This window comes from Canis lupus, chromosome 11, assembly GCF_011100685.1.
Source record: "Canis lupus familiaris isolate Mischka breed German Shepherd chromosome 11, alternate assembly UU_Cfam_GSD_1.0, whole genome shotgun sequence".
Taxonomy (NCBI): domain Eukaryota; kingdom Metazoa; phylum Chordata; class Mammalia; order Carnivora; family Canidae; genus Canis; species Canis lupus.
Window position 1 is genome coordinate 50,969,330 of NC_049232.1, and position 25,302 is coordinate 50,994,631.

At 38.9% G+C, this 25,302-nt stretch overlaps 1 protein-coding gene across 7 annotated transcripts in view; it reads right to left on the minus strand.

Moving 5' to 3' along the window:
- Window positions 1–25,302, minus strand: part of UBAP2 (ubiquitin associated protein 2) — a 124,843-nt gene that overhangs the window by 53,134 nt on the left and 46,407 nt on the right. For 6 of the 7 annotated variants that reach the window (XR_005366923.1, XM_038552617.1, XM_038552616.1 and 3 more), the window contains 4 exons: window positions 20,192–20,269; window positions 17,365–17,475; window positions 10,812–10,965; window positions 9,235–9,312 (listed from right to left, as the gene is read on the minus strand). Coding sequence is in view for 6 of the 7 variants with exons in the window: in XM_038552617.1 (XP_038408545.1) it covers window positions 9,235–9,312; window positions 10,812–10,965; window positions 17,365–17,475; window positions 20,192–20,269 (421 nt within the window). In the remaining variant the exon portion in view is untranslated. Of the gene's footprint in view, window positions 1–9,234; window positions 9,313–10,811; window positions 10,966–16,984; window positions 17,180–17,364; window positions 17,476–20,191; window positions 20,270–25,302 lie in introns of those variants that run through there. The other variant, XM_038552620.1, reaches the window with a different exon arrangement.

Consider the following 25,302-nt stretch of genomic DNA (forward strand, 5'->3'; position numbering starts at 1 on the left):
AAAAAAAAAAAAAAAAATTAGTTGTTGCGTTTAAGACTGACAAAGAACATCAATTTCATGAACATCCAACTTCTTCATAAACTAAACTCATATTTAAAGATGTAATATAGGGAGATCTCTGGGTGACTCAGCGGTTTGGCGCCTGCCTTCGGCCGAGGGCGTGACCCTGGAGTCTCGGGAACGGTGCCACTTCGGGCTCCCTGCATGGAGCCTGCTTCTCCCTCTGCCTGTGTCTCTGCCGCGCTCCCACTCTCTCTCTCTCTCTCTCATGAATAAATGAATAAAATATTTTTAAAAAAAAAGATAATAAAACTAGCCAACTGACTCCCATCTATACTATTTTCCAACTCACACTGGCTGTTCCCTAGGATGTTTTTATAACAATAAAGCTGTTCAATATGTAATAAGACTCAACCTTTTATTTTTAAATATGTTCCTAAACTACCAAAGTTCTGGGACTAGATTTTTATTCTCAAAGGACCAAACTGAAGGGTTCAAGTGTGCCACATAGGGAATTAAATCATGAAGATCTGATCATTTCTTTAAGAAGCCCATTAAAAAAAAAAAAAAAAAGAAACCCATTAACAAAATAAATAAATAAATAAAAATAAAAATAAATAAATAAATAAATAAAAAAAGAAGCCCATTAACTCCAAGAGAAAGATCTAAAAGATCAAATACTCTGGAAAAGAGAAACTTCTCCCAGATAAGATACCCCAGTCATCTGTATTCCAGAAACCTTAAAACAAAGGAATTTGGGGATCCCTGGGTGGCGCAGCGGTTTAGCGCCTGCCTTTGGCCCAGGGCACAATCCTGGAGACCCGGGATCGAATCCCACGTCGGGCTCCCGGTGCATGGAGCCTGCTTCTCCCTCTGCCTGTCTCTCTCTCTCTCTCTCTATCATAAATAAATAAATAAACAAACAAACAAACAAATAAATAAATAAATAAACAAACTGCTTTAGTCTACATTAAAATAAAATACCTTAAAAAAAAAAGGGAATTTGCAACAATCTTCTAATTACAATAGTGCAGTAAAATTAGACACATAACATTGACATTACACTCTGACTACTCTGACCTACAGGCATAGTAAATTTTAGTGGTTAACAGTCTCATTCTGGGGACATCTGGGTGGCTCAGCGGTTGAGCATCGGCCTTCAGCTCAGGACCTGATCCCAGGTCCAGGGGTCAAGTCCCACAATGGGCTCCCTGAGAGGAGCCTGCTTCTCCCTCTGCCTATGTCTCTGCCTCTCTGTCTCTCATTAAGTAAATCAATCAATCGATCAATTGATCGATTTAAAAAAAAAAAATCTCATTCTGTACTTTTGGTTTCCTTGTGTTTTCTTTCGCTCCCAGGATGGGCACTTCAAGGCATTAAAAAAATAGGAGTAAAGATGCCATTTATCTACCTCATCATCTTTCTATCCTTACTGTGACAATGGTAAACTTGGGATTTTATCTAAAAAGCTTATTCCTAAATACACAACTAATAAGCAGTTTCAGCTTCTCAAACACAGAATTAAAGTTTTTACTAATTATTACATGTCACATGACAAGGACTGTTACCCAGAATACTCCACATCTTACACATTTGTATAACATGATCTTCAATCTAAATTCAGAATTAAGTCATTATCCTTCAGGAGAACTTCCAGACATGCAGAAAACATTTAATATGTATCACCTGAATTCCACATTTTTTTAAAAAGACATTATTTATTTATTCATGACAGATAGAGAGAGAGAGAGAGAGAGAGAGAGAGAGAGAGGCGCAGAAGGAGAAGCAGACTCCTCACAGGGAGTCCAATTTGAGACTCAATCCCAGAACTCAGGGATGGATCATGACCTGAGCTAACATCAGATGCTTAATTGACTGAGCCACCAAGGTGCCCAACCAATTTGAAATTTTACCAACTTTAATCACAAATGTAAATCAGTATTCTGAGGGAGACCCAATGGGAGGAAGAACAAGAGGAACTCACAAGTATGGTCAAAATCAAAGAGTAAAGGCAATGGAGACTTTAAAGAACTGCTTTTAAAGTCTACACCTGGGGGGACACCTGGGTGGCTTAGCAGTTGGGCGTCTGCCTTTGGCTCAGGGCATGAACCGAGGATCCGGGATCAAGTCCTACATCAGGCTCCTGTGGGAAGCCTGCTTCTCCCTCTACCTATGTCTCTGCCTTTTCTCTGTGTCTCTCATGAATAAATAAATAAAATCTTAAAAAAAAAAAAAAAGTATACACTTAATGGAATATTCTTGCTTTTTAAGTAGGCCCTTAATATCTGCATACTACACAACAAACCAAAAGTAACTGCAAAGGACCAGAACAATGAACCTTTTTTTTTTTTTTTTTTAAGATTTTATTTATTTGAGAGAGAGAGAGAGAGAGACTGAGAGAATGCATGCACAGAGGGAGAGGGAAAAGTAGACTGAGCAGGGAGTCTGATGCAGGGCTCAATGGCAGGACCCCGAGATCATGACCCAAGGCGAAGGCAGATGCCTAACTGACTGAGCCACCCAGGCACACCAAGGAACTTTTTAAAAGGCTAATTAAACAGACTACAAGAGAGTAACTTAAGACATTAAGTGACTTACAACTAATCTTCTGAAAAGTGACATGTTACATAAAACAAAAGACATTTATCCCATAATTATTAAAGTAACAAATTGGGCAGCCCCAGTGGCGCAGCGGTTTAGCACCTCCTGCAGCTCAGGGTGTGTGATCCTGGAGACTCGGCATCGAGTCCCACATCGGGCTTCTTGCTTCCCACATCCTGCTTCTCCCTCTGCCTGTGTCTCTCTGTGTCTCTCATGAATAAATAAATAAAATTTTAAAAAATCATAATAATAATAAAGTAACAAACTATTTGTTCTATACCACTACTATCAAACTGTACTAATCTTCATAAGCAAAATGATTGTAGTTTTGTGCACATAGGACACTGAATGTTTTCTCCCTCTTGCCCTGTGGTAGATGTGGGATTCAAGGCAAATCAAAGAAATTTCCAGACAGATCACTACCTATCAAGAGCCTGTTTAAATATACTTAAATATAGGTGTAGATTTTTTTTCAAAGAGTAAAGTATGTTTTTTTCAAATATTTTAATTTATTTATTTTAGAGAGGTAGAGAATGTGAGTGGGGGCGGAGGAATATGGCATTGAGCAGAGGGAGAGAGAATCTGAAGCAGACTCCACACTGGGCCATGCAGAATGAAACTGGACCATTTTGTTACACATTACACAAAAAAAGAACTCAAAACGGACAAAAAAAACCTAAATGTGAGAAAGGAATCGATCAAAACCCTAGAGGAGAACACAAGCAGCAGCCCCTATAACCTCAGCTGCAGCAACTTCTTTCAGACACATCTTCAAAGGCAAGGGAAACAAAGGCAAAAATGAACTATTGGGACTTCATCAAGATAAAAAAAACTTTTGCACAGCAAAGGAAACAGACAAAATGGACGAAGGTATTTGCAAATGTCTTATCAGATAAAGGGCTAGTATCCAAAACCTATAAGGAACTTATCAAACTCAATATCCAAAGAATAATCCGATCAAGAAACAGGCAGAAGACATGAACAGACATTTCAAAGAAGACCCACAAATGAACGCCTGGGTGCTCAGCGATTAAGGGTCTGCGTTCAGCTCAGGGCATGATCCTGGAGTCCTAGGATCCAGTCCCACACATCGGGCTCCCTGCATGGAGCCTGTTTCTCCCTCTGTCAATGTCTCTGCCTTTCTATCTCTGTGTCTCGAATGAATGAATGAATGAATGAATGAATGAATGAATGAAGAGGTGGTGGACGGGGGAGAAGGGGGGGGGGGGGAGGAGGAGGAGAAGAGGACGACGACCACCTACAAATGGTCAACAGACCCATGAAAAAATGTTCCACATCACTCCGCAACAAAGAAATACAAATCAGAACCACAATGGGATACCACGTCACACCAGTCAGAATGGCTAAAATTAACAATTTAGGAAATGACAGATGTTGGCAAGGATGTGGAGAAAGGGGAACCCTCTTACACTGCTGGTGGGAATGCAAGCTGGTGCACCCACTCTGGAAAAGTATGGAGGTTCCTCAAAAAGTTGAAAAGAGCTACCCTCTGATGCAGCAATTGCAGTACTAGGGATTTACCTCAAAGGATACAAGTGTAGTGATCCAAAGGAGCACCTGCACTCCAATGTTTATAGCAGCAACGTCCACAACAGCCAAACTATGGAAAGAGCCAAGATGTACACTGACAGATGAATGGATAAAGATATGACGTGTGTACACACACACACACACACACAATGTCATACTACTTAGCCATCAAAAAAATGGAATCTTGCCATTTCAATGACATGGACAGAACTAGAAGGTATTATGCTAAGTGAAGTAAATCAATTAGAGAAAGACATCATATGATCTCACGTAGAATTTAAGAAAAAAAGGGGGGGGATCATAGGGGAAAAGAGGAAAAAATAAAACGAGACATAATCAGAGAGGGAGACAAACCATAAGAGACAATCATTAGGAAACAGAGGCCTGCAGGGAGGTGGCGGGGGTGTGTAAACTGGGTGATGGACATTAAGGAGGGCATGATACAATGAGCACTAAGTAGGGCAGCCCCAGTGGCTCTGCGGTTTAGCACTGCCTTCGGGCCAGGGCGTGACCCTGGAGACCCGGGATCAAGTCTCACATTGGGCTCCCTGTGTGGAGCCTGCTTCTCCCTCTGCCTGTGTCTCTGCCTCTCTCTCTCATGAATAAATAAATAAAATCTTAAAAAAAAAAAAAATGAACACTAGGTATCATGTAAGACTGCTGAATCACTGACCTCTGCCTCTGAAACCAATAATACATTTTATGTTAATTAACTGAATTTAAATTTTTAAAAGTAACTAAAAACTAAAAGGTTTTAGTTAGCCTAAAACATAAAAAAAATTTTTTAAAGATTAGGTAACGAATTAGGGATTTTAAGGGACGCCTGGGTGACTCAGTGGTTGAGCACCTGGCTTTGGCTCAGGTGGTGATCCTGGCATCCTCGGATCTAGTGCCGTGCATCAGGTGCCCTGCAGGGAGCCTGCTTCTCCCTCTGCCTCTCTCTCTGTTAAATAAATAAAATCTCAAAAAAAAAAAAAAAAAACTAATAATATGTATGTTAATAATTGAATTTAAATTTTAAAAAATAAAAATAAAAAATAAAAGGTTTTAGTTAACCTAAAAAAAATAAAATCTTTTTTTTTTTAAGGTTAGGTATTGAATTAGCTCTTTTAATGCTAGCCAATATCATCATTCTGTAAGATTTTACTTGGTTTGGCTCCTTCAATTCAGGGTGTCTCATAAACTATATGATAGCTCCAAGCAGACATGGTTTCAGGGAGACCCACTAGTTAAGTCCTTCCATCTTTTCATAAAGAAAAGCTATTTACCTCCACCTCTAATATATATTTTAAAGTCTGAATCTCTGAAGAAGGAAGGGGGCAAGAAGACAGATAACCAGCCTACTATCCCACTCTGACTCTTCCTGCCTTAATCTCCCTGAAGAACTCGGGTTCCAAAGTAAGTTAGTAGTACAAACTCTGACCTTGAACAAGTATACACCTCTCTCAAGATTCAGTTCCCTCATCTGTAAAATCAGAATCCTCAGAAGTTTTAATAGAATATTAAAGGGAAACCAATGTAAATTACAAGCAAAAGGCCTGCTACACGAAAAAGCACTCAGAGTAAATATTAGCGATTATTAATTATTCCATTTTTGTCCAACTCACAGAGGAAAGAGTCCATAAACAGGTAACTAAAGATTTAAGTAAGTACCACAAAGACCATTAAATAGGCCTAGCAAAACAGCCATCAACGATGGAGAGACCAAGCAAGACCCAATGCTTCCCCTGAGCAATCTATTTTTGCCACAAAGAAAATCACAAGATTAAATTACCTATGCTGAATTCCTCATCTTGAATTCCAAGAGAACTCTTTTAAAAACTAAAGCATAGGGGCATCTGTGTGGCTCAGTCAGTTAGATGGCCAACTCTTGATTTTGACTTGGTTCATGGTTCAAGCCCTGCATCAGGCTCTGTGCTTGTTTGGGCATGCTCGCTCTCTCTCAGCCAATAATGAATGAATGAATGAATGAATGAATGAATGAAATCTTTTTTAAAAATAAAATTAAATAACAACTAAACCATAAAAGTCAAAATAGGGATGTTAAGAAATGCAGTTTATCTAAAACCTACTAATAAATTCACTAAACATGGACAATTCATTCACTAACCTAAACATCACTAAAAAAATTAAAAGAAAAACATAAACATGTCTTCTGATGCAATACAATATAGAATATATAACCTCCTCCATGCTTTCCTTAAAAAAAAACTGAGCTTGAATCTAATCTTTAAAACTAAATTACAGGGCAGCCCAGGTGGCTCAATGGTTTAGCGCCGCTTTCAGCCCGGGGTGTGGTCCTGGAGACCTGGGATGGAGTACCACGTCGGGCTCCCTACGTGGAGCCTGCTTCTCCCTCTGCCTGTGTCTCTGCCTCTCTCTGTGTGTGTGTGTCTCTCATGAATAAATAAATTAAATCTTTAAAAAAAATGAAATAAAATAAAACTAAATTACATTTAGAGTAAATACAGGCACCTAAGAACTAAGCTAAGTGACACAAGAAACAAACAAAAAAAAAACGCATAATGTGAAACAGAACATCCTAAAGGACAAATAACATGTTTTCTGACAACAAATCAATGGTAAGAGGAAAAGGGGGAGGTACAAAGAAGTTAGGGAGAATTAGATTTAAAAAAAAAAAAAATCAAAATATGCAATGCATATTGTTTCAATACTGATTCAAAGAAAGCCAACTATGAAAAGACTTTTTCAGTAACCAGGAAAATTTATACATGGATTAAATATTAGATGATATCAACAGTCTACAATGACTTTTTGTGTTTTGTGGGGTTTTTTTTTAAGATTTTATTTATTTATTTGAGAGTACACAGCAGGGGGAGGAGCAGGAGAGGGAAAAGCAGAATTCCCATCAAGCGAGGAAGGAGCCTGATGTGGAGCTCGATCCCAGGACCCTGAAATCATGACCTGAGCTCAAGGCAGCTGCTTAACCGACTGAGCCAACCAGACATCCGTTACTATGACTTTTTGAAGTATTAAAATGGCATTATGGGTTTTTTTAAAGATTTTATTTATTTATTCATGAGAGATACACACAGAGGCAGAGATATAGGCAGAAGGAGAAGAAGGCCACCTCCGGGAAGCATGATGTGAGACTGGATCCCACGACCCGAGATCACGACAAGAGCCAAAGGCAGATGGCTCAACCACTGAGCCTCCCAGGTGCCCCATATTTATATAATACTTATATATAAATATTACAAATTTTATATAAAGTTATGTAAATTTATAATGTTTATATATAAATATATTTTAATTTTTTTTAAGGAAAATATAATTAAAATCTGTTAGATGAAGCACCTGGGCAGCTCAGTCAGGCATCTACCTTTGGCTCAGGATCAGGGACCCTGCTTCTCCCCTCTCCCTCTGCATGTTACTCCCCGTTTATGTGCGTGCTAATAAATAAAATCTTTAAAAATACACACACAATTGGTTAGATAATTCTAATCTTATTTTGACTGTGCCTGGCAAATCAATATATAGTTTTGCCTTCTCTATCTGTGGTTATCATTTACCTTTGGTATATATAGTATTTTAATAAATGATAATTGAATGAATAAACAGCCAAAGAAGTTGTCGCATATATATATAACCTACATTCTTTGTTTAATTTAAATTTTAGGTAATTGGGATCCCTGGGTGGTGCAGCGGTTTAGCGCCTGCCTTTGGCCCAGGGCGCGATCCTGGAGACCCGGGATCGAATCCCACATTGGGCTCCAGGTGCATGGAGCCTGCTTCTCCCTCTGCCTATGTCTCTGCCTCTCTCTGTGTGATGACTATCATAAATAAATAAAAATTTAAAAAAATAAAATAAAATAAATTTTAGGTAATTAATATACAGTGCCTACAATATATTTTTTTAAGATTTTACTTATTCATGAGAATAAGGGGGGGAGAGGCAGAGAGGCAGAGACACAGGTAGAGGGAAGAGCAGGCTCCATGCAGGGAGCCTGACGTGGGACTCGATCCCAGGTCTCCAGAATCAGACCCTGGGCTGAAGGCAGCGCTAAACCGCTGAGCCACCTGGACTGCCCGCCTACAATATTCCTATGCTTAATAATACTGCTGATCAAAAACTGCCACTATGAACTGCTCATGTGGAGACTAGTCACAACTGCATTTAATAATGTATCCAACAGAGGCACCTGGGTGGCTCAGTTGGTTAACCATCTGCCTTCAGCTCAGGCCATAATCTGAGGGCCCTGCAATTGAGCCTTGCATCAGGATCTCTGCTCACTGAGGAGTCTGCTTCCCTCTCTACCTCTGCCCCTTACCCCCACTCGTTCTCTCTTTGATCTCTCAGATAAATAAAATCTTTTTTAAAGTTTTTTTTTTTTTTAATTTTTAAATATATCCAAAAAAGGCTCCTGGTTGGCTAGGTCTGTAGAGCATGAGCCTCGATCTCTGGGTTTGTGAGGTTGTCAGTTCAATCCCCACACTGGGTAGAGATTACTTAATAAAATAAGAAAAAAAAATTAAATTAAATAATAAAGAAAGAAGATCAAACAAAATGTCAGTTCAGGTAGCTCGTCCCCTGAACCAAAGCCTTATCTGCATATTACATCGTGTATCTTGATTTTATGACCCTGAGAAAATTCAGTCACACCCTAAAGTATATGAAATTACCTTATTAAAATGGCTTAATGATGTCCCAAATTAATAAATGTTAAGAAATGATTACTAACAGAAAATTTGGGGAGTGGGAAGGAACTAATCAATGGGCAAATAATTTTAAAACTAGGATCATATGAGTAAAACACATTTATAAAAGTCCAACAAAGGAGAACTGAATGATCAGAGCTTCAAGCTTTAAATTGTTCATATAAATGGCCTTCTCAGCTCCGGTGAAACAAACCAGTTAAGTTTCCTCAAAATTATGCAAATCCAAACATTTCATTCATAGCCATCAGTAAACAAATCCGAAGATCGCAGAAGATCAATCCTCCTCTTTCAGAGTACTCTGCCATTCCTTAGTGAAATAAGTATACCAATAGCCCCCACCCCCACCCCGCCTCCTTCCAATCACAAGCATCTTCTTCCCCCTTGTTCTATCTTCTATCTTACCTCTGCCACGGACTCGCTTGCCACGGTCTGAAAGCTTGTCCACTTGATTGCAATCAATTCCATTCTCTTCTCCTCTAACTATGGAAGAAAAGAGCACCTGTTGTACATAATTGTGCACAAGAGCAATCAAAGGCAAGGACAAAAAGACTTCTTATAAAAAAGCTAAAACTTTACCTAAGGGATCAGAAAACAGTAAAAACAAAACCAAATAAAAATGGCTGAAAAAACTGATGACAGCACATCTTGCTTAATTCATAGGTGAAAATTTTGTAAGGAAATTAAAATGATGTGCCACTTTTTCCTTTCTTCTAGTTGGACTTGCCCTCCCCTAAGGTAAGTCTGCTTCAAAGACCAAATTTGTTATGGAGCTATATGTAATACACACCAAAACTGGCTCACTGGTTAGGTTTAAAGGAAAGGCCTAGAATAGCAAAATAGCAATGCCAAGGAAATAATGAATTGTTGAAAATATTTCAATTGGAGGCAGCTTTTCCCAGGATACTATCCAGAATGTGCCAGTAGAGTTATCTTCTCCTCACCCCTACACCGGTATTGATTCTAACAACTCTATGTAATAAGCAGGTTTTTTTGTTTTTTTTTTTTTTTTTGAGGTCGCGGGAGACAAGCTGCTACCAGCGCAGAAGTCACCCAGGGCCTCCTATAATAAACAATTTTGAGCAATATTGACACATCTTGCTCTCCTCATCCCTTTCAGGGCCATGAGTTATAAGTGCTGCCTCATGAATGCCTTCCTTGGCATTTAAATTTGCCAAACCCCTTCTTAAAATCACCATCTTGCTGCCTTTGTTTTTCCCAAAGCGTAACTTCCACATATAACATCAGTAAAATATTGTATTACTACAAAATGTTACTTCTCTTATTGTAACATCTCTCTCTAACCTCCAGTAAAAGTTTTAGGAGGGCAAATATTTATTTTATTCATTGCTCTATGGCTGTTAGAGTAACAGACTACATAGTAGGTACTCAGTAAACATCTGTGGAATAAATAAACTAGCCAAAGTCTCTAAGATTGTTTGTTAAGCATTTACCTTTCATTCATTCATAATTTAGCTACTTTGGTATATCTGCACAGCAAGTAGTGTTGTTATGGGTAAAAGATGCCAAAATCCGGGTTAAATGAAAGGACTCAGAAAATTTTCCCTATTCAACAACTTCCCTCTTAATCTAACCCTTGCCTATAAAATAGTATCCATTAAGTGGGAAGAATAAACTATCTTCATCTACCAGTGAATGAAAGCCCTCCTTTCAAAACAGAGGGTGCACTTTAAGACATAACAGAAGGTGGTCTTAACTGACTGAGGCACCCAGGCACCCCAGGCACCCCAAAAAGGCAGTCTTAACACACAACATAACTACATACAGCCCAGGTAAGTGCTAACATGAAACTGCATCAGTTAGGGTTCTGATGAACTACTTAGTTGTAGCTCAATATTAAGAGTTATGTATAATGACAAACACTGAAGAACTAGATTTAAGGGCATTTGTTGGAGCACTCTTTCAGCTTCTCAGTATGCATAAAAATTTTCTTAACAAAAAATTAGGAGAAATATACTTACACTCTCTCCCACGATTGCCACCTCTTCCTTTCCGGTTGTTGTTTCCACGTCCACGATTCATTTCTCTCTCAGTTCTCTTCTCTCTATTCTCTTTGTTTTCTGAATTTTCTTTTCCAAAATTCTTCTTCTTCCCCCCTACAGTCTCCCATGAAGTCTACCGAAGACAAGAGTGGTCATTCAGAGTTGTCATTCAAAGTGTATACAATTATCAGGGATGTGTGCATCTATCTTTCAGATCTAAAGACCCACACCTTGAAGCTCACTTGCCTACCATTTTAATTCTTATCCATAAAGTTCTACTTTCAGATCTTTCAGAGGATAAAAACAGTAAAGTTCGCACTAAGCTTCTGTTGCCATACACAGCACAAAAGAGGACAGCAACTAGCTGAATTAACAACTAACTATATATTGTCCCACCACAGAGCCTTTTCCTATGCTGATTTAAAAATAAAGGTCATTTCCCTAAGCTCCCATACTATGCCATCCCCAACTATCCTCAGTAGGCCTTAAACCTATTAATATATTAGCTCAAAGACTACAAAATTACATTAAAATGCTGCCCTAAAACCTCAGGAATAACTTGCTCTATTTAACCAAAGTAACCACCTAAAAACATTTAATGGTAGGCAAATAAAATTAGCTTTTTTTTTTTTAAACTAAGTACCCAAGGGATCCCTGGGTGGCGCAGCGGTTTGGCGCCGGCCTTTGGCCCAGGGCGCGATCCTGGAGACCCGGGATCGAATCCCACATTGGGCTCCCGGTGCATGGAGCCTGCTTCTCCCTCTGCCTGTGTCTCTGCCTCTCTCTCTCTGTGTGACTATCATAAATAAATAAAAATTTATTAAAAAAAAAAAAAAACTAAGTACCCAAAATTTCAATCTCAAAGACCTGTTTCTAATGAGAAGTTAATTTATATAACCTCCCTTATCTGCCTCTCCTCTAATGGTGACTGAAATCAAATCAAATCAAATACATATAAATTGCTGAGAAAAGAACACTTTGTTCTTGTAAAAATAAGTGGTATTACGATAATAAAGGTACAGCACTGAGAAATCCCAAAACTGGCCCATTTGTTTCTTTTTTTTTTTTTTGGCCCATTTGTTTCTATTTATTTTGTCATCATCTACCTCATTTCACAAGAGAGTTGAAGTAATTCAGTCCCAAAATAAGAGCAAGAACTATCTTAAGCTTAAAAAAATCTTAGGAAAAAAGGAAATTACTAGTATTGTATATTCAGATAAAATGCACTAGAAATTAATAAACTAAAATTGAAGAAAATAGCTGAATTACTTCCAAAACAGCAGAGGCCAGATTTAAAATGCTTTTTTAGAAGGAATTTTTTTGACATCTATAAACCTCAACTGAACCGATATATTTAGTTACATATAAAATCACCAGATATGAAAAAAATTAAAACTAGTTATTTTCCACCTTTAAGCTTTGATAAAGATTTTTTAAAAATCAACAACTGACAGCTACAGCAGAATAATCTGGCATATCCAGTTCTGGTGAATACCCATCTATTCTAATCTTCTACAAGTCTATCTGGGAACAGGACCCAAACTTTAATTAGTTCATAGCTTTTACCCAGCAATTCTACTTTCAGGCCTTTATTCACATGAAATAATTTTATAATTGTGCAAACACTTATATACAGACAATGGTTAGAATAAAAGGTGGGGGGATTCTCCTAATATCTACCTTAGGAGGCTATCTACTCTAGAACATCCACAAAGAGAACAGTATGTAGCCACTTAAGAGAGTTATCCAGGTGGGGGCACCTGGGTGGCTCAACTGGTTAAGACTTTGCCTTCTTGACCTGGGGACCCTGGGCCCTGGAATGGAGCTTGCTTCTCCCTCTCCTTCTGCCTCTCCTCTCTGCTCATGCTCTCATGCATGTGCGTATTCTCATGCACTCTCTCTCTCTCTCAAATAAATAAAATCTTTAGGGGAAAAACTAGTTGTGCAAGTACACACAGAAAGAGATCCATGATATTAAGTGTAGCAAGCTAACCAACTAACAGTGTATAAAATAGGATTACATTTTTTTAGTTCAAATATAAGCCCATGTAATATACTAAAGTTAGTAGTTATTTAATGAGGACATTTAATTTCATTTTATCATTCTGCATTTCTTTTTTTTTTAAGGATTTTATTTATTTGAAAAAGAGAGAGAACACACAGAGGGAGAGGGAGAAGCAGATACCCCATTGAGCACAGAGCCCAACACAGGGTTCAATCCCAGGACCCGGAGATCATGACTTGAGAAGAAAGCAGATGCTCAACCAACTGAGCCACCCAGGCACCCCTCTGCATTGTTTTTTTACTTAGAGAAAACAATAAAAGTTTATTCCAGAAAAGTAATTCTGCAGTTTACAAAAACTCAATAATGCTTGCTAATATGAATAAATAAGACACCTATGTAAGACAGAATCCTGTCCTCTTAGGTTAACAAGACAAAAAGTAAATTCTAGAAGTCCTAGAAAAATTATACACAGTGGAGTCAGCACAAGGTGCATATGTATACAATTTATAATAACTTTACACTGCCAGACCTAATGGTACTCAATCATTATGAAGGGACATATTTTGTATGTTTTAAGACTTTATTTGAGAGAGAGAGAAACAGAGCACAAGCAGGGAACAGGGGCAAAACGAGAGGGAGAAGCAGGCTCCGTGCTGAGCACTGAGCCCCACGTGGGGCTTGACCCCAGGACCCTAGATCATGACCTGAGCCAAAGGAAGGCACTTAACCACCCAGGTACGGCATATGTGAAACATCTGAGAAAAATATCTTACTCCATTTCATTCAGCAAAGACACCCATAAGCAAATCTTGGGCTTGTAAAATCACAAAGACCGACAAGAACTTATTTGTGGAGGAAAGTTAAGGAGAGCAAACTTAAGGGGTAATTGGTCTAATATCACTGTAAATGCTAAAGAGAGTATAGCACATTTGGCACAACAGTCTGTGAGCAGGCACACAAGCTTTCAACATAAACCAAATAATTACGGAAGATTTTCAACTAAACTTCTGACCATCTTTGTATCTGTATTTGGCTACTTGTAAAAAGGTCTGAAGAAACTTGAAGAGAAATGGTCCTCCCAGACACTACACTTAGTAATCAGCAAAGCAGCTTTCTAGGCCAGCTAATTAAAAATCACTCTCCCACCTCCTATTTGCCAGGAACTACACAACACAAACAAATCGCGAAAGAGAAAAGAAAAAAGAAGAGGAGAGGAGAGAAGAGAGGAGAAGAGAGGAGAAGAAAGAAGAAAAAAGAGAAGAGAAGAGAAGAGAAGAGAAGAGAAGAAGAGGAGAGAGGATAGAGAGGATAGGCTGATGTAGAGGGGGGGTCGGTTATGGAGTATTACTGTGATTCTCTTCTGCTTATACTGGGTCTATTCTCTTCGACCATCTCTTTTCCTTCGCTGCTTTATAGAACTCCTCCCCTCCCCTCTCACCCCGACCCCCCACCCCCGCCATCCCCCCCTCCCCTCCGCCCCTCCCGCGCCTCAGCCGTCCCCCTCCCTCTCCCCTACCCCTCCCAAAGAAAAAAGCATAGTAATGCAACAGACTGGTATTTCAGAATTATTCTGGGTATGCCTGGGTGGCTCAGCGGTTGGGCGTCTGCCTTTGGCTCCGGGTTGATCCGGGGATCAAGTCCCACATCAGGCTCTCTGCGTGAAGCTTGCTTCTCCCTCTTCCTATGTCTCTGCCTCTCTGAGTCTCTTGTGAATAAATAAACAAATTCTTTTAAAAAAACAAAACAAAACCTATTCTGTCACTCAAAACAGCATTATAATAAAAGACTTATTGGTACTTATGATCATGTTCAATGTTTTCTCTTGTGACAGTTCCTCTTACATGAGAAAGACAAACTCATCCTTAAAAACATCATGGATAATTCCACCTAACTTTTTTTTTTTTTTTTCAAAGTAATGATTTTGTTTCAGGATGCCTAGGTAGCTCAATCAGCAGCACCTGCCTTTGGCTCAGGTCGTGATACTGGGGTCCTGGGATGGAGGAGCTCTGCATCGGGCTCCCTGCTCCAAAAGCAGCCTGCTTCTCCCTCTCCCTCTGTCCCTCCCCTGCTAGTGTGCTCTCTTTCTCTCCCTCAAATAAATAAAATCTTTAAATAATAGTAGTAATTTTGTTTCAGAAGATCCTGACACAAAATAAGCTTAGAGAATAGGACAAAATTTGTTTTTTTTTCCCCATGGTTTATTTTAAATGTTCTTCCTTCTAGCAACCCTACAGTGATTTTATTGTCTAGCACCTGTACTCCAATAAACTCTATCCCAGTCAGAAGATATTCTTTACAACTGGTCAGTCGTGGCTACTGCAGACAGCAATCAGGGAGGAGACAAGGCAAATGCTATTAAAGAATAATACTAAACAAAAAAAAAAAAAAAAAAAAAGAATAATACTAAACAAACCAGAGTTTTCAAAGGAATTTTCCTTTGCCTATCATCCCCCCCCCCACCCCCCCCGCCCCGGCCTTCTCAAGTCTCAACAAGCATATACCTTTTGTGTCTGTATACAGGCCCTAATTTGATTTTCTAATCTATGAAGAAACCAAACCAGACTGACCTCACCACATGATTTCCAAGTTCAACATAACCAAAGATATGTTATCATTCAAGACGTTAAAACTCAATAAAACACAGAACTGGACATACATTAAGTCTGCTAGAGCTAAAAGAAAGGCAACATAAAGTGGTATCCTGGCCTACCTCTAACATGAAAAAAGAAAACAGGCCCTCCAATGAACAATATGGAAATATTTCATGTATTCAACAGTGAAATCTTTTAATATATGAAGGAGGCAGCTTAGGGGCACCTGGGTGGCTCAGTTAGTTAGGCATCCAACTCTTGATTTTGGCTTGGGTTATGATATCAGGGTTGTGAGATCAAGACCTGAGTCAGGCTCTGCACTGGTATGGAGTCTACTTAACGTTATCTCTCTCCCTCTTAACATTATCTCTCTCCCTCTCCCTAGGTCTTTCCCCCACTCTCTTTCTTTACAAAAACAAAGCAAAAACAAAAACAGAGCCATTCTATACTACATCCATTAACAATGAGGTAAACACATTTCCCGTATTTTATAAAACCCAGAAATTATACGCTTAAGTATCAGCAAACAAAAACTATGCAAAATTTTGTCCCTTAACATGATGTATTTTCCCAACAAACTGACAGACTAGTGTTATCTTGCATGGAATTTTACCCACGGATATTGCTCTATTTTTCTAATCATCTGATTTTTATAGTTATATAACACATTCTACTTATTTTATTTTTTATTTTTTTTTTATTCTACTTATTTTAAATAAAGATATTCATTTTACTTATGAACTTGTCACAACAGTTCATTTTTATATAGCCTGTCCCTAATACAGCCTATCCTTAAAAATGAGAACCTGATTAAACCTGACTGCTGACAAGGAAGGCATTTTTGATTGTTTACATCTTTATTCTCCTTTTTAAGGAGAATCACTTTTTGCTTTAACTTGTTTTGAAATGGTGATTTGAAAATACAAATGAAACATTGTGCAGGGGTAACTGGGTGGCTCAGTTAGTTAAGTAGCTGCCGTCAGCTCAGGTCATGATCCCAAGGTCCTAGGATTGAGACCACCGAGTCTGACTCCCTGATCAGCAGGGTGTCTGCTTCTCCTCCTCCCCCTTTGCCCTCATTATGCACTCTCTCTCATAAATAAATAAAATCAGGAAGCCTGGATGGCTCAGCAGTTGAGCGTCTGCCTTCGGCTCAGAGCATGATCCCAGAGTTCAGGGATTGAGTCCCTCCTCAGGCTCCCTGCAGGCAGCCTGCTTCTCCCTCTGCCTATGTCTCACCATCTCTGTGTCTTTCATGAATAAATAAATAAAATCTTTTTTAAAAAATTAATTAAATAAATAAAATCTTAAAGAAACACTGTGCAATCTCCATGGAAAAATCAAGAGATTAAGGGGGACAACTGCCTAGTGTGGCTTTAGTTGTATCCTTCCTAATAAAAGGGATGAGCTTTAGTGTGCCTACACATTCCTCAAACTTCACTAGGCTTTAAAAAAAAAAAAAAAAAGGAAAAAAAAAAACCTTTTTCTTATTTTATCTGTCAAATGGTCATGAAAATATGTCTGTAGAATATTCACACATAAGCAAATAGATATACCAGCAAATCCTGGTTTTCTGTTAGTCTAGAGATTTAAGGAGTAGTAAGAGGTGACGATTGAGATGAAGAAACATGAGCAGTGAAGCCAGAGAAGTTTTTCAGGTGGTGAAAATGTCCACAGGCCCAGAGAATTTGGAAACTGTGTAAGGCTGGAGTAGATGACCAAGTTCTCTTTGGAGTCTTCAGATTCTACAACTTCATGAAGAAACCATATATAACAAAAACAGTCATTTCAGGTTAGTATTCTTTTGGGTCTTAAAACAAACATGGAATGGAACCCATAATTCCCTCCACCACCACCCTCAAAAACGGTGAAGTTCAAAATGCAATATGGAACTGGAGACAAATGTCAGCACTGCCAATCAATTAATAATACTTACCGTGTCTGAATTCCCTTCCAGCAATATATTGATAGCTTTGTTTACATCTCCATTACAGTCATGTAGGGCCACGATGCATTCATCCTGATTTTTCCCCGTCACTTCCATAAGCTATTGAAATTTTAAGAAAATAGTTAAGGGGAACCCAAAATGGTACATGACACCAATTTTAAGATTCTTCTATTGTAAAACAGAAATTATACAATACTTCCACATGAACGTGGCCTCCTTCCAGACTCTCAGCTTATAATGCAAGAACAGGTTTCCCTGCTTTTTGTGGCTATCACTTGTCTTTTAATCAATACAAATAAATTATCCTCCAACATGACCAAGTATCAGATTATTAATGAGCAGTATACACATACAAATATATCAACATTCTCAGAATAAGGATCAGCTCTGACTACTCCAGCTTAGTGCAGTGACCTAGGATTTCCAAAATTCTGAACTATTCAAATAGTAAGTGGGCTATATGTTACCCAAAGACCAAGTGTATATGGCCACTATTAACAAAGCATCCAGTTGAACTGTTTTGTACAGAGAAAATATTTCTTATGTGGTTTACTACTGATTGGATTAGAACAGTCCACACACTTAATAAGTGACAACACTCAAAAACCTCACAAGTGAATTCTACAGCCAGCTATCACAACTCACTCCTAGACATGGTACTTCCGCAAGCAGCTTCAACGGGGTGCTATGTTTGAAGTAATCAAAGAAATCCCCGTGGTACACATTCTCTTTAACAAGGGAGATTAAGGGATCCCTGGGTGGCGCAGCGGTTTGGCGCCGGCCTTTGGCCCAGGGCGCGATCCTGGAGACCCAGGATCGAATCCCACGTCGGGCTCCCGGTGCATGGAGCCTGCTTCTCCCTCTGCCTATGTCTCTGCCTCTCTCTCTCTCTGTGTGACTATCATAAATAAATAAAAATTTAAAAAAAAAAAAAAAAACAAGGGAGATTAAGGGCAGCCCCGGTGGCCCAGCAGTGTAACATCAACTTCGGCCTGAGGTGTGATCCTGGAGATCTGGGATCGAGTCCCAGGTCAGGCTCCCTGCATGGAGCCTGCTTCTTCCCTCTGCCTGTGTCTCTGTCTCTGCCTCTCTCTCTCTCTCTCTCTCTCTCTCTCTCTCTCGGTCATGAATAAATAAATAAAATTTTAAAAAGTGGGGGGGGAGATTGAGCCACTTAACATTCTCATCACAAGTACCATCACAGGTTAGGTACAATACAGGCTTCTCAATTACGATGGAATAAACATACGATATAAGTATCTGCTGTGTTTTATACACATTTAACTATTTTAGTATGTATCACCTGTTTAAAATAGTTTGACCCCAACATCTAAAGTGACTTCTCTGTGGCCAAAAACTAATTACCAGCAAGACCTATCTGGAATCCAGGTATCCTGATCTCATAAATAGAGCTCTTCGCACTATACCACTCTCTCTCTCTTTCCTCCCTGCATAGCACAGTGAAAGTTCTACACACCTACAGCTTTCCACAGCTTGATCTTTGGATATTGCCTAGTGTCAGTTTCTGTCAGTGTCAGTATTAACCCAACACCTGTAATATTCAAGTGATAAGGTGCACATTAAATATCAAATTACCCCCCAGTGACTGAATTAGTAAGGGATCGAACTAAAGTTTAACCTTAAAACTCTGAACTCCTGGACCAGTGCTCTTTTTTGTGTATCTGCTATGATATTCAGATAAAAGACAATATGATATATAGAAGTAGGTCTCAAACTACACACAAATCTCATTCTAGAGAATAAGTTCTATAACTTTTAATAAACCTTTTTGTGGCCTTCTAAAAATATTACCATAGTCTAATGACAGCAACTATAAGCATAAACAAAGAGTTTAAAGAGAAAAGGGCTAAAGAGTTAGGCAGGAAGCTAGGCATGAGCAAAAGGACAGACATTAGACATCATGATGGAGAGGCGCAACTGAGGACAGCCTGGAAGCATCCCATTCTACCCATCTAGTACTGGGTTTGTGGTTATAATATCCTCAGCAGGACTAAAGGCTAAGTTTGTTGTACTTGTTCCACTAGTGCAGAAAGCAGTAGCTTGTCCTTAAGTGACCTATGTCTCTAAAATAGAAATAATGTTGCAGTTTCCTACTCCATGCAGGCTTTTTGAATACATCTTGGGAAAGGACATAGTAGTTGGCTAATTATTATATAATCCAGGCCTTTCACTCAAATGTTGCAACACTAAGACCTGCCCAAAAGAAAACTGATATAAGACAACAGCACCAAGTTTCCAGGGCCATTGTCTCTCTTGATTAGCCCACTCCTTCCATAGGGGGTACACTTTAATAAAGTTTTGCTTTCGTTCTGTTAATTCTTTACTGTGGCAGTGAAAAGAAGCAAGGTTTCTTTCCTTTTCCAGCTAACTCTCAGCAACAAATTCACTGTGGGACACTCATTCCAAGGAATAATTATTTGTAGACCTCTACCAAGGTCTGGATCAAGTTAAGGGTTATATAGCCGGATTTCTAGAATCTTGAAGGGAAAAGAAGCCTTATCAGGAAAGGAGATTTTGAAATTTTTATAATCAAAAGGTCTTTAATTAAAGTTCTAAATAAAGACATAACTGTAAAATTTAATGTTATATGCTTCTAGCATACATTTGGAATTACTACCATGTTGGAAAAGCCAATTCGGTTCTTAACAATAAATAAAACTTTCTGAGAACTTGCCAAATGCTATATGTACTTACTACACCAATGTGCTTCTTCACAAATGTTTAGCTCATTATTAATAACATTATAACTAGGAAGATTCTAATGCCAAAATAGTATCCTCTGCCAAAAACTTACCTGTTTAACTTTAGCTTCAAATTCAGAATCATTTTTATCAAAGATCACTTGAGCGAGACGCATTTGTTCAGCTGTTGCCTGAAAAGCAAATACACAATTAATAAAAAGATCTGAGCACCTAAGATATAAGTTAGATGCCAAAATCTGCTGCAAAAAGATAAAAAGCTCAAGAACTACAGCACTATGGTAACAGAAATACTGATTAGAGCTCTCAAATGTACACAATCTGTTTTCATAAGCCAAACAAACATGATTTTTTTCCCTAAACATCAAATTAAATGTCATAAAGGTCCCATTCCTTTGGCTAAATGACCTAAAGTTATTAATCATCATAAATGGCCACATGACTCATTTACATGTTCCTTCCCTTAGAGAAATGGAGTAATAAGCACTAGAAAAAATTGGAACAGGAAAGCACTGGAAATTACTAGGACACAGGCTTAGAACCAGCTTAGCTGTCAAAAAAGCTCTGCTGTCAAGTCTTAAAAGATATCCTGGGCACCTCTGGATAGAAATGGCTGTATTTATCTAAATAAAAATTATTTTAAAGGTCACTTTTTTCTTAGCCACAATTTTAAAAATTTTAAGAAAATGGAAACTTATAAACACTAAAATTAGTCACCCCAACAGAAAACTCTCTTCCAATGGCTTTTCAGCCAAAATACTTAAAAAAAAAAAAAAATCAAATTACTGAATATTTGCCATTTCCTTTTATACTATTTTTGGCAATAAAAAAATAGCAAGTTATTGTATAAAAAAGTGACTCTCTTGTTCAGTGAGGTAAGAGTAATATACCAATTTGTTTTGTTAGCTTTGAAAAAGGTACCTTGATTATGGTAACAGGAAAACTAAATGAAGGGTTTACAGGATCTCTCTGTACTGATAAATCTAAAATTACTCTCAAAATTTACCAAAATAAAAATATTACCCTCGTTAACTAAGACATTTACTAACTACCAACATAAATTTTTTTTAAGATTTTATTTATTTATTCATGAGAGACACAGAGAGAGAGGCAGAGACGTAGGCAGAGGAAGCAGATTCCTCACGGGGAACCCGAGGTGGGACTCAATGCCCAGACCCAGGATCACACCCTGAGCCGAAGGCAGACGCTCAACCACTGAGCCTCCCAGGCATCCCCCAACATAACTATTTTAAAAGTTAAACCATTTAAATTACTGAATGAGGGCAGCCCCGGTAGCCCAGTGGTTTAGCACTGCCTTCGGCCCAGGGTGGGGTCCTGGAGACCCAGGATCGAGTCCCACGTTGAGCTCACTGCATGGAGCCTGCTTCTCCCTCGGCCTGTGTCTCTGCCTGTGTGTGTGTGTGTGTTTCTCATGAATAAATAAATAAAATATTTAAAACAAAAATAAATAAAAATTTTTTACAAAATTTACAAGATGCCTGGGTGGCTCAGCAGTTGAGCACCTGTCTGCCTTCGTCTCAGGGCATGATCTCAGCGTTTCAGGATCAAGTCCCACATCAGGCTTCCTGCATGAAGCCTGTTTCTCCCTGCCTAGGTCTCTGTCTCTGCCTCACTCTCTCTCTCTGTCTCTCATGAATAAATAAAATCTTAAAAAATAAATAAATGCTAATTCTAAGGGAGAAAGTTGCATGAGGAACACATTATTTGCACATAGTCTCAAAGTGTCTCAACAAAGATCATTTTTTAGTTGCTAGATAAAACAAAGTTAAAAATAAGAAAAAAATGGGCAAAACCTGGACTAAATATAACAACATCCTTAATGAAAGGCAGATAGATCTCAATAACTCCACCCATAATCTGAGAAATAGTCAAAAATCCTCTATGTAGTATTCCAATCAGAGTTCTATAACCTGAATCTAATCATGAGGAATTATCATACAAACTCAAATTGAAGAATTTTTAGATTTATCCATTTATTTGAGAGACAGAGAGAAAATATGTGTGTGCATGCACAAGCATGCTAGCAGGAGGAGGGGCAGAGGGAGAGTAGCAGACTCCCTATAGAGCATGGTACTCAATGCCATGAACCAGAGATCATGACCTGAGCCAAAAAAACAAGAGTTAGACGTTTAACCAACTGAGCCACCTAGAAGTCCTGAAGAATATATGTAACAACTGGCTTGTATCTTTTTCAATTTGTCTGTATTTTGGAAGATAAAGGCTAACAGCTGTTCTAGAATAGAGAGATAGGTCAAACAAAAGGTATGTGATGATTCTATACTAGAATGGGGAAACATGGGGATATTACCCGAGTAACTGACATTGGAACAACTAAATACCGGAATAACTAAAAATAATGTATGTATTAAATACATGCATACAATGTACATATGTATATAGACATAAAATATAGAAAAAAAATAAAAGAGCAAAAGTGGCACTATGTTAAAAGTCTCATAAAGAGTATATGAGAGGGATGCCTGGGTGGCACAGCAGTTGGGTGCCTGCTTCGGCCCAGGGGTGATCCTGGAGTACTGGGATCGAGTCCCACATTGGGTTCCCTGCATGGAGCCTGCTTCTCTTTCCTATGTCTCTGCCTCTTTCTCTCTCTCTGTCTCTAATGAATAAATAAAATATTTTAAAAAAAAAAAAAGTTTAGGAGAGTTCTCTAAACTGCTCCTGCAACTTAACAGCAAGAACAAAATTCTACAGACAACAATATACCACAAAACTAGATAAGAAGGTATCCCTCATAAACCTCAAAATAGAAACAGATGAAGAAAAACTAGCCAGAGATATCTCAATCTAGGACCCTGAGATCATGACCTGAGCCAAAATCAGGAATGGGTTGCTTAACCAACTGAGCCACCCAGGAGTCACACTATTATATCAACTCTTGAAACTAATCAGTTAGGGCTCCCATTAAGAAAAACTAATAGAATCAAAATTAAGTCACAGATAAAGAAAAGAAAAAAAAAAAAAGAAAAGGTCCACACTGGGGATAGAGAAGAGAGCCAGGAAATCTCAGAAAGTAAGCCAACATAATTACACAGAAAAGAAACACTCTGAAATTAGAAAAGCCACTCAGAACTATGTTGCCATCTGAAAGTCCAAGAAAACTCACCGCACATAAAAGTAAGCAATAGAAAAATAAAGGTCAAGAAAAATAAATAAATAATAAAAAAAGAAATAAAGAAAAATAAAGGTCAAATCCCACACAAAGTTATTATAAGAAAAACAGAATAAGGAGCAAGATAATAAACAATGAAAACACACCAAAACTAAGTACCTAGAGAATAAAGCCATCTTCTGTTTCAAAATTAAAAGGCACTGAGCATCAGGGACCTGGGAGGCTCAGTCAGTTAAGCGTCTGCCTTCAGCTCAGGTCATGATCCCAGGATCCTGGAATCGAGTCCCACATCACACTCCTTGCTCTGTGAGGAGAGCCTGTTTCTCCCTCTGCCTGTCTCTCATGAATAGATCAATAAAATTTTGGGGATCCCTGGGTGGCTCAGCAGTTTAGCGCCTGCCTTTGGCCCAGGGCGCGATCCTGGAGTCCCGGGATCGAGTCCCACATCAGGCTCCCGGCATGGAGCCTGCCTCTCCCTCCTCCTGTGTCTCTGCCTCTCTCTCTCTCTATGTCTATCATAAATAAATAAATCTTAAAAAAAAAAAATCTTTAGGGGGGGCGGCACTGATCATAAAATGATCTAATACAGGGATCCCTGGGTGGCGCAGCGGTTTGGCGCCTGCCTTTGGCCCGGGGCGCGATCCTGGAGACCCAGGATCGAATCCCACGTCAGGCTCCCTGCATGGAGCCTGCTTCTCCCTCTACCTGTGTCTCTGCCTCTCTGTCTCTCTCTGTGTGACTATCATGAATAAATAAAATCTTAAAAAAAAAAAAAAAGATCTAATACATAAATAACATGCCTAGCTTTTTCTAACTCAAATAAAAACGAAGACTACACACAAAGAAGAAACAAAAAAAAAATAATTTTTTTAAACAATTAACACTTCAAGAGAAATACAAGGTGTAAGGGGGAAATATTTTGAGCAAAAAATTTAAAAAGGAAAAATAAAACGAAAGAATTAGAGAAGGGGTGTTCGCTGGTACAGCATGTGAGTCTTGATCTCAAGGTTGAGAGTTTGAGCCCTGTGTTGGATATAGAGTTTTTTATCTTTTAAGATTTTATTTATTTGAGAGTGAGTGAGAGCAAGCGAGAGAGGGCACAAATGGGGGGAGGAGTGCAGGGAGATGGAGAAGGAGACTCCCTAATCAGCAGGGAGCACAACTCAGGCTCAGTCCCAGGAGTCCAGGATCATGGCCTGAGGTGAAGGCAGACTGAGGTGCTTATTTCCAAAATAGTTTTATTTTTGAGAAAAAAAAAATTTTTAAGAGTTTATTTATTCACGAAAGACACAGAGTGAGAGGCAGAGGGAGAAGCAGGCTCTCCGTAGAGAGCCCAATGCAGGACTTGATCCTAGGAACCTGGGATAACGACCTAAGTCAAAGGCAGATGCTCAACCACTGAGCCACCCAGGTGCCCCCAAAATAGTTTTTTAAAGAAGGAAATAGGGGCAGCCCGGGTGGCTCAGCAGTTTAGTGCCGCCTTCAGCCCAGGGTGTGATCCTGGAGACCAGGGATCAAGTCCCATGTCGGGCTCCCTGCGTGGAGCCTGCTTCTCCCTCTGCCTTGTTGTCTCTGCCTCTCTCTCTCTCTCATTCTCTCTGTGTGTGTGTGTGTGTCTGTCATGAATAAATAAATAAAATCTAAAAAACAAAAACTTTCTTTTAATTAAATAAAGAAAGAAGGAAATAACAGAGGGAACAGTAAAAATAAGTGAAAAAAAGAAGAGAAAAACTGAAGAATCTTGGGGATCCCTGGGTGGCTCAGCGGTTTAGCGCCTGCCTTTGGCCCAGGGCAGGATCCTGGAGTCCAGGGATTGAGTCCCGCGTCGGGCTCCTTGCATGGAGCCTGCTTCTCCCTCTGCCTGTGTCTCTGCTTCTCTCTCTCAATCTGTGTCTCTCATGAATAAATAAATGAAATCTTTAAAAGGAAAATTGAAAAAAAAAAAAAATCTGGCTCATGGCAGGGGAGGGAGAGTGGGGGGGTCAACAAACTGACAAACCTTTAGCTAGATCAACCAAGAAGAGAGAAAACTAAAGTCATTAAAATTAAGAATGA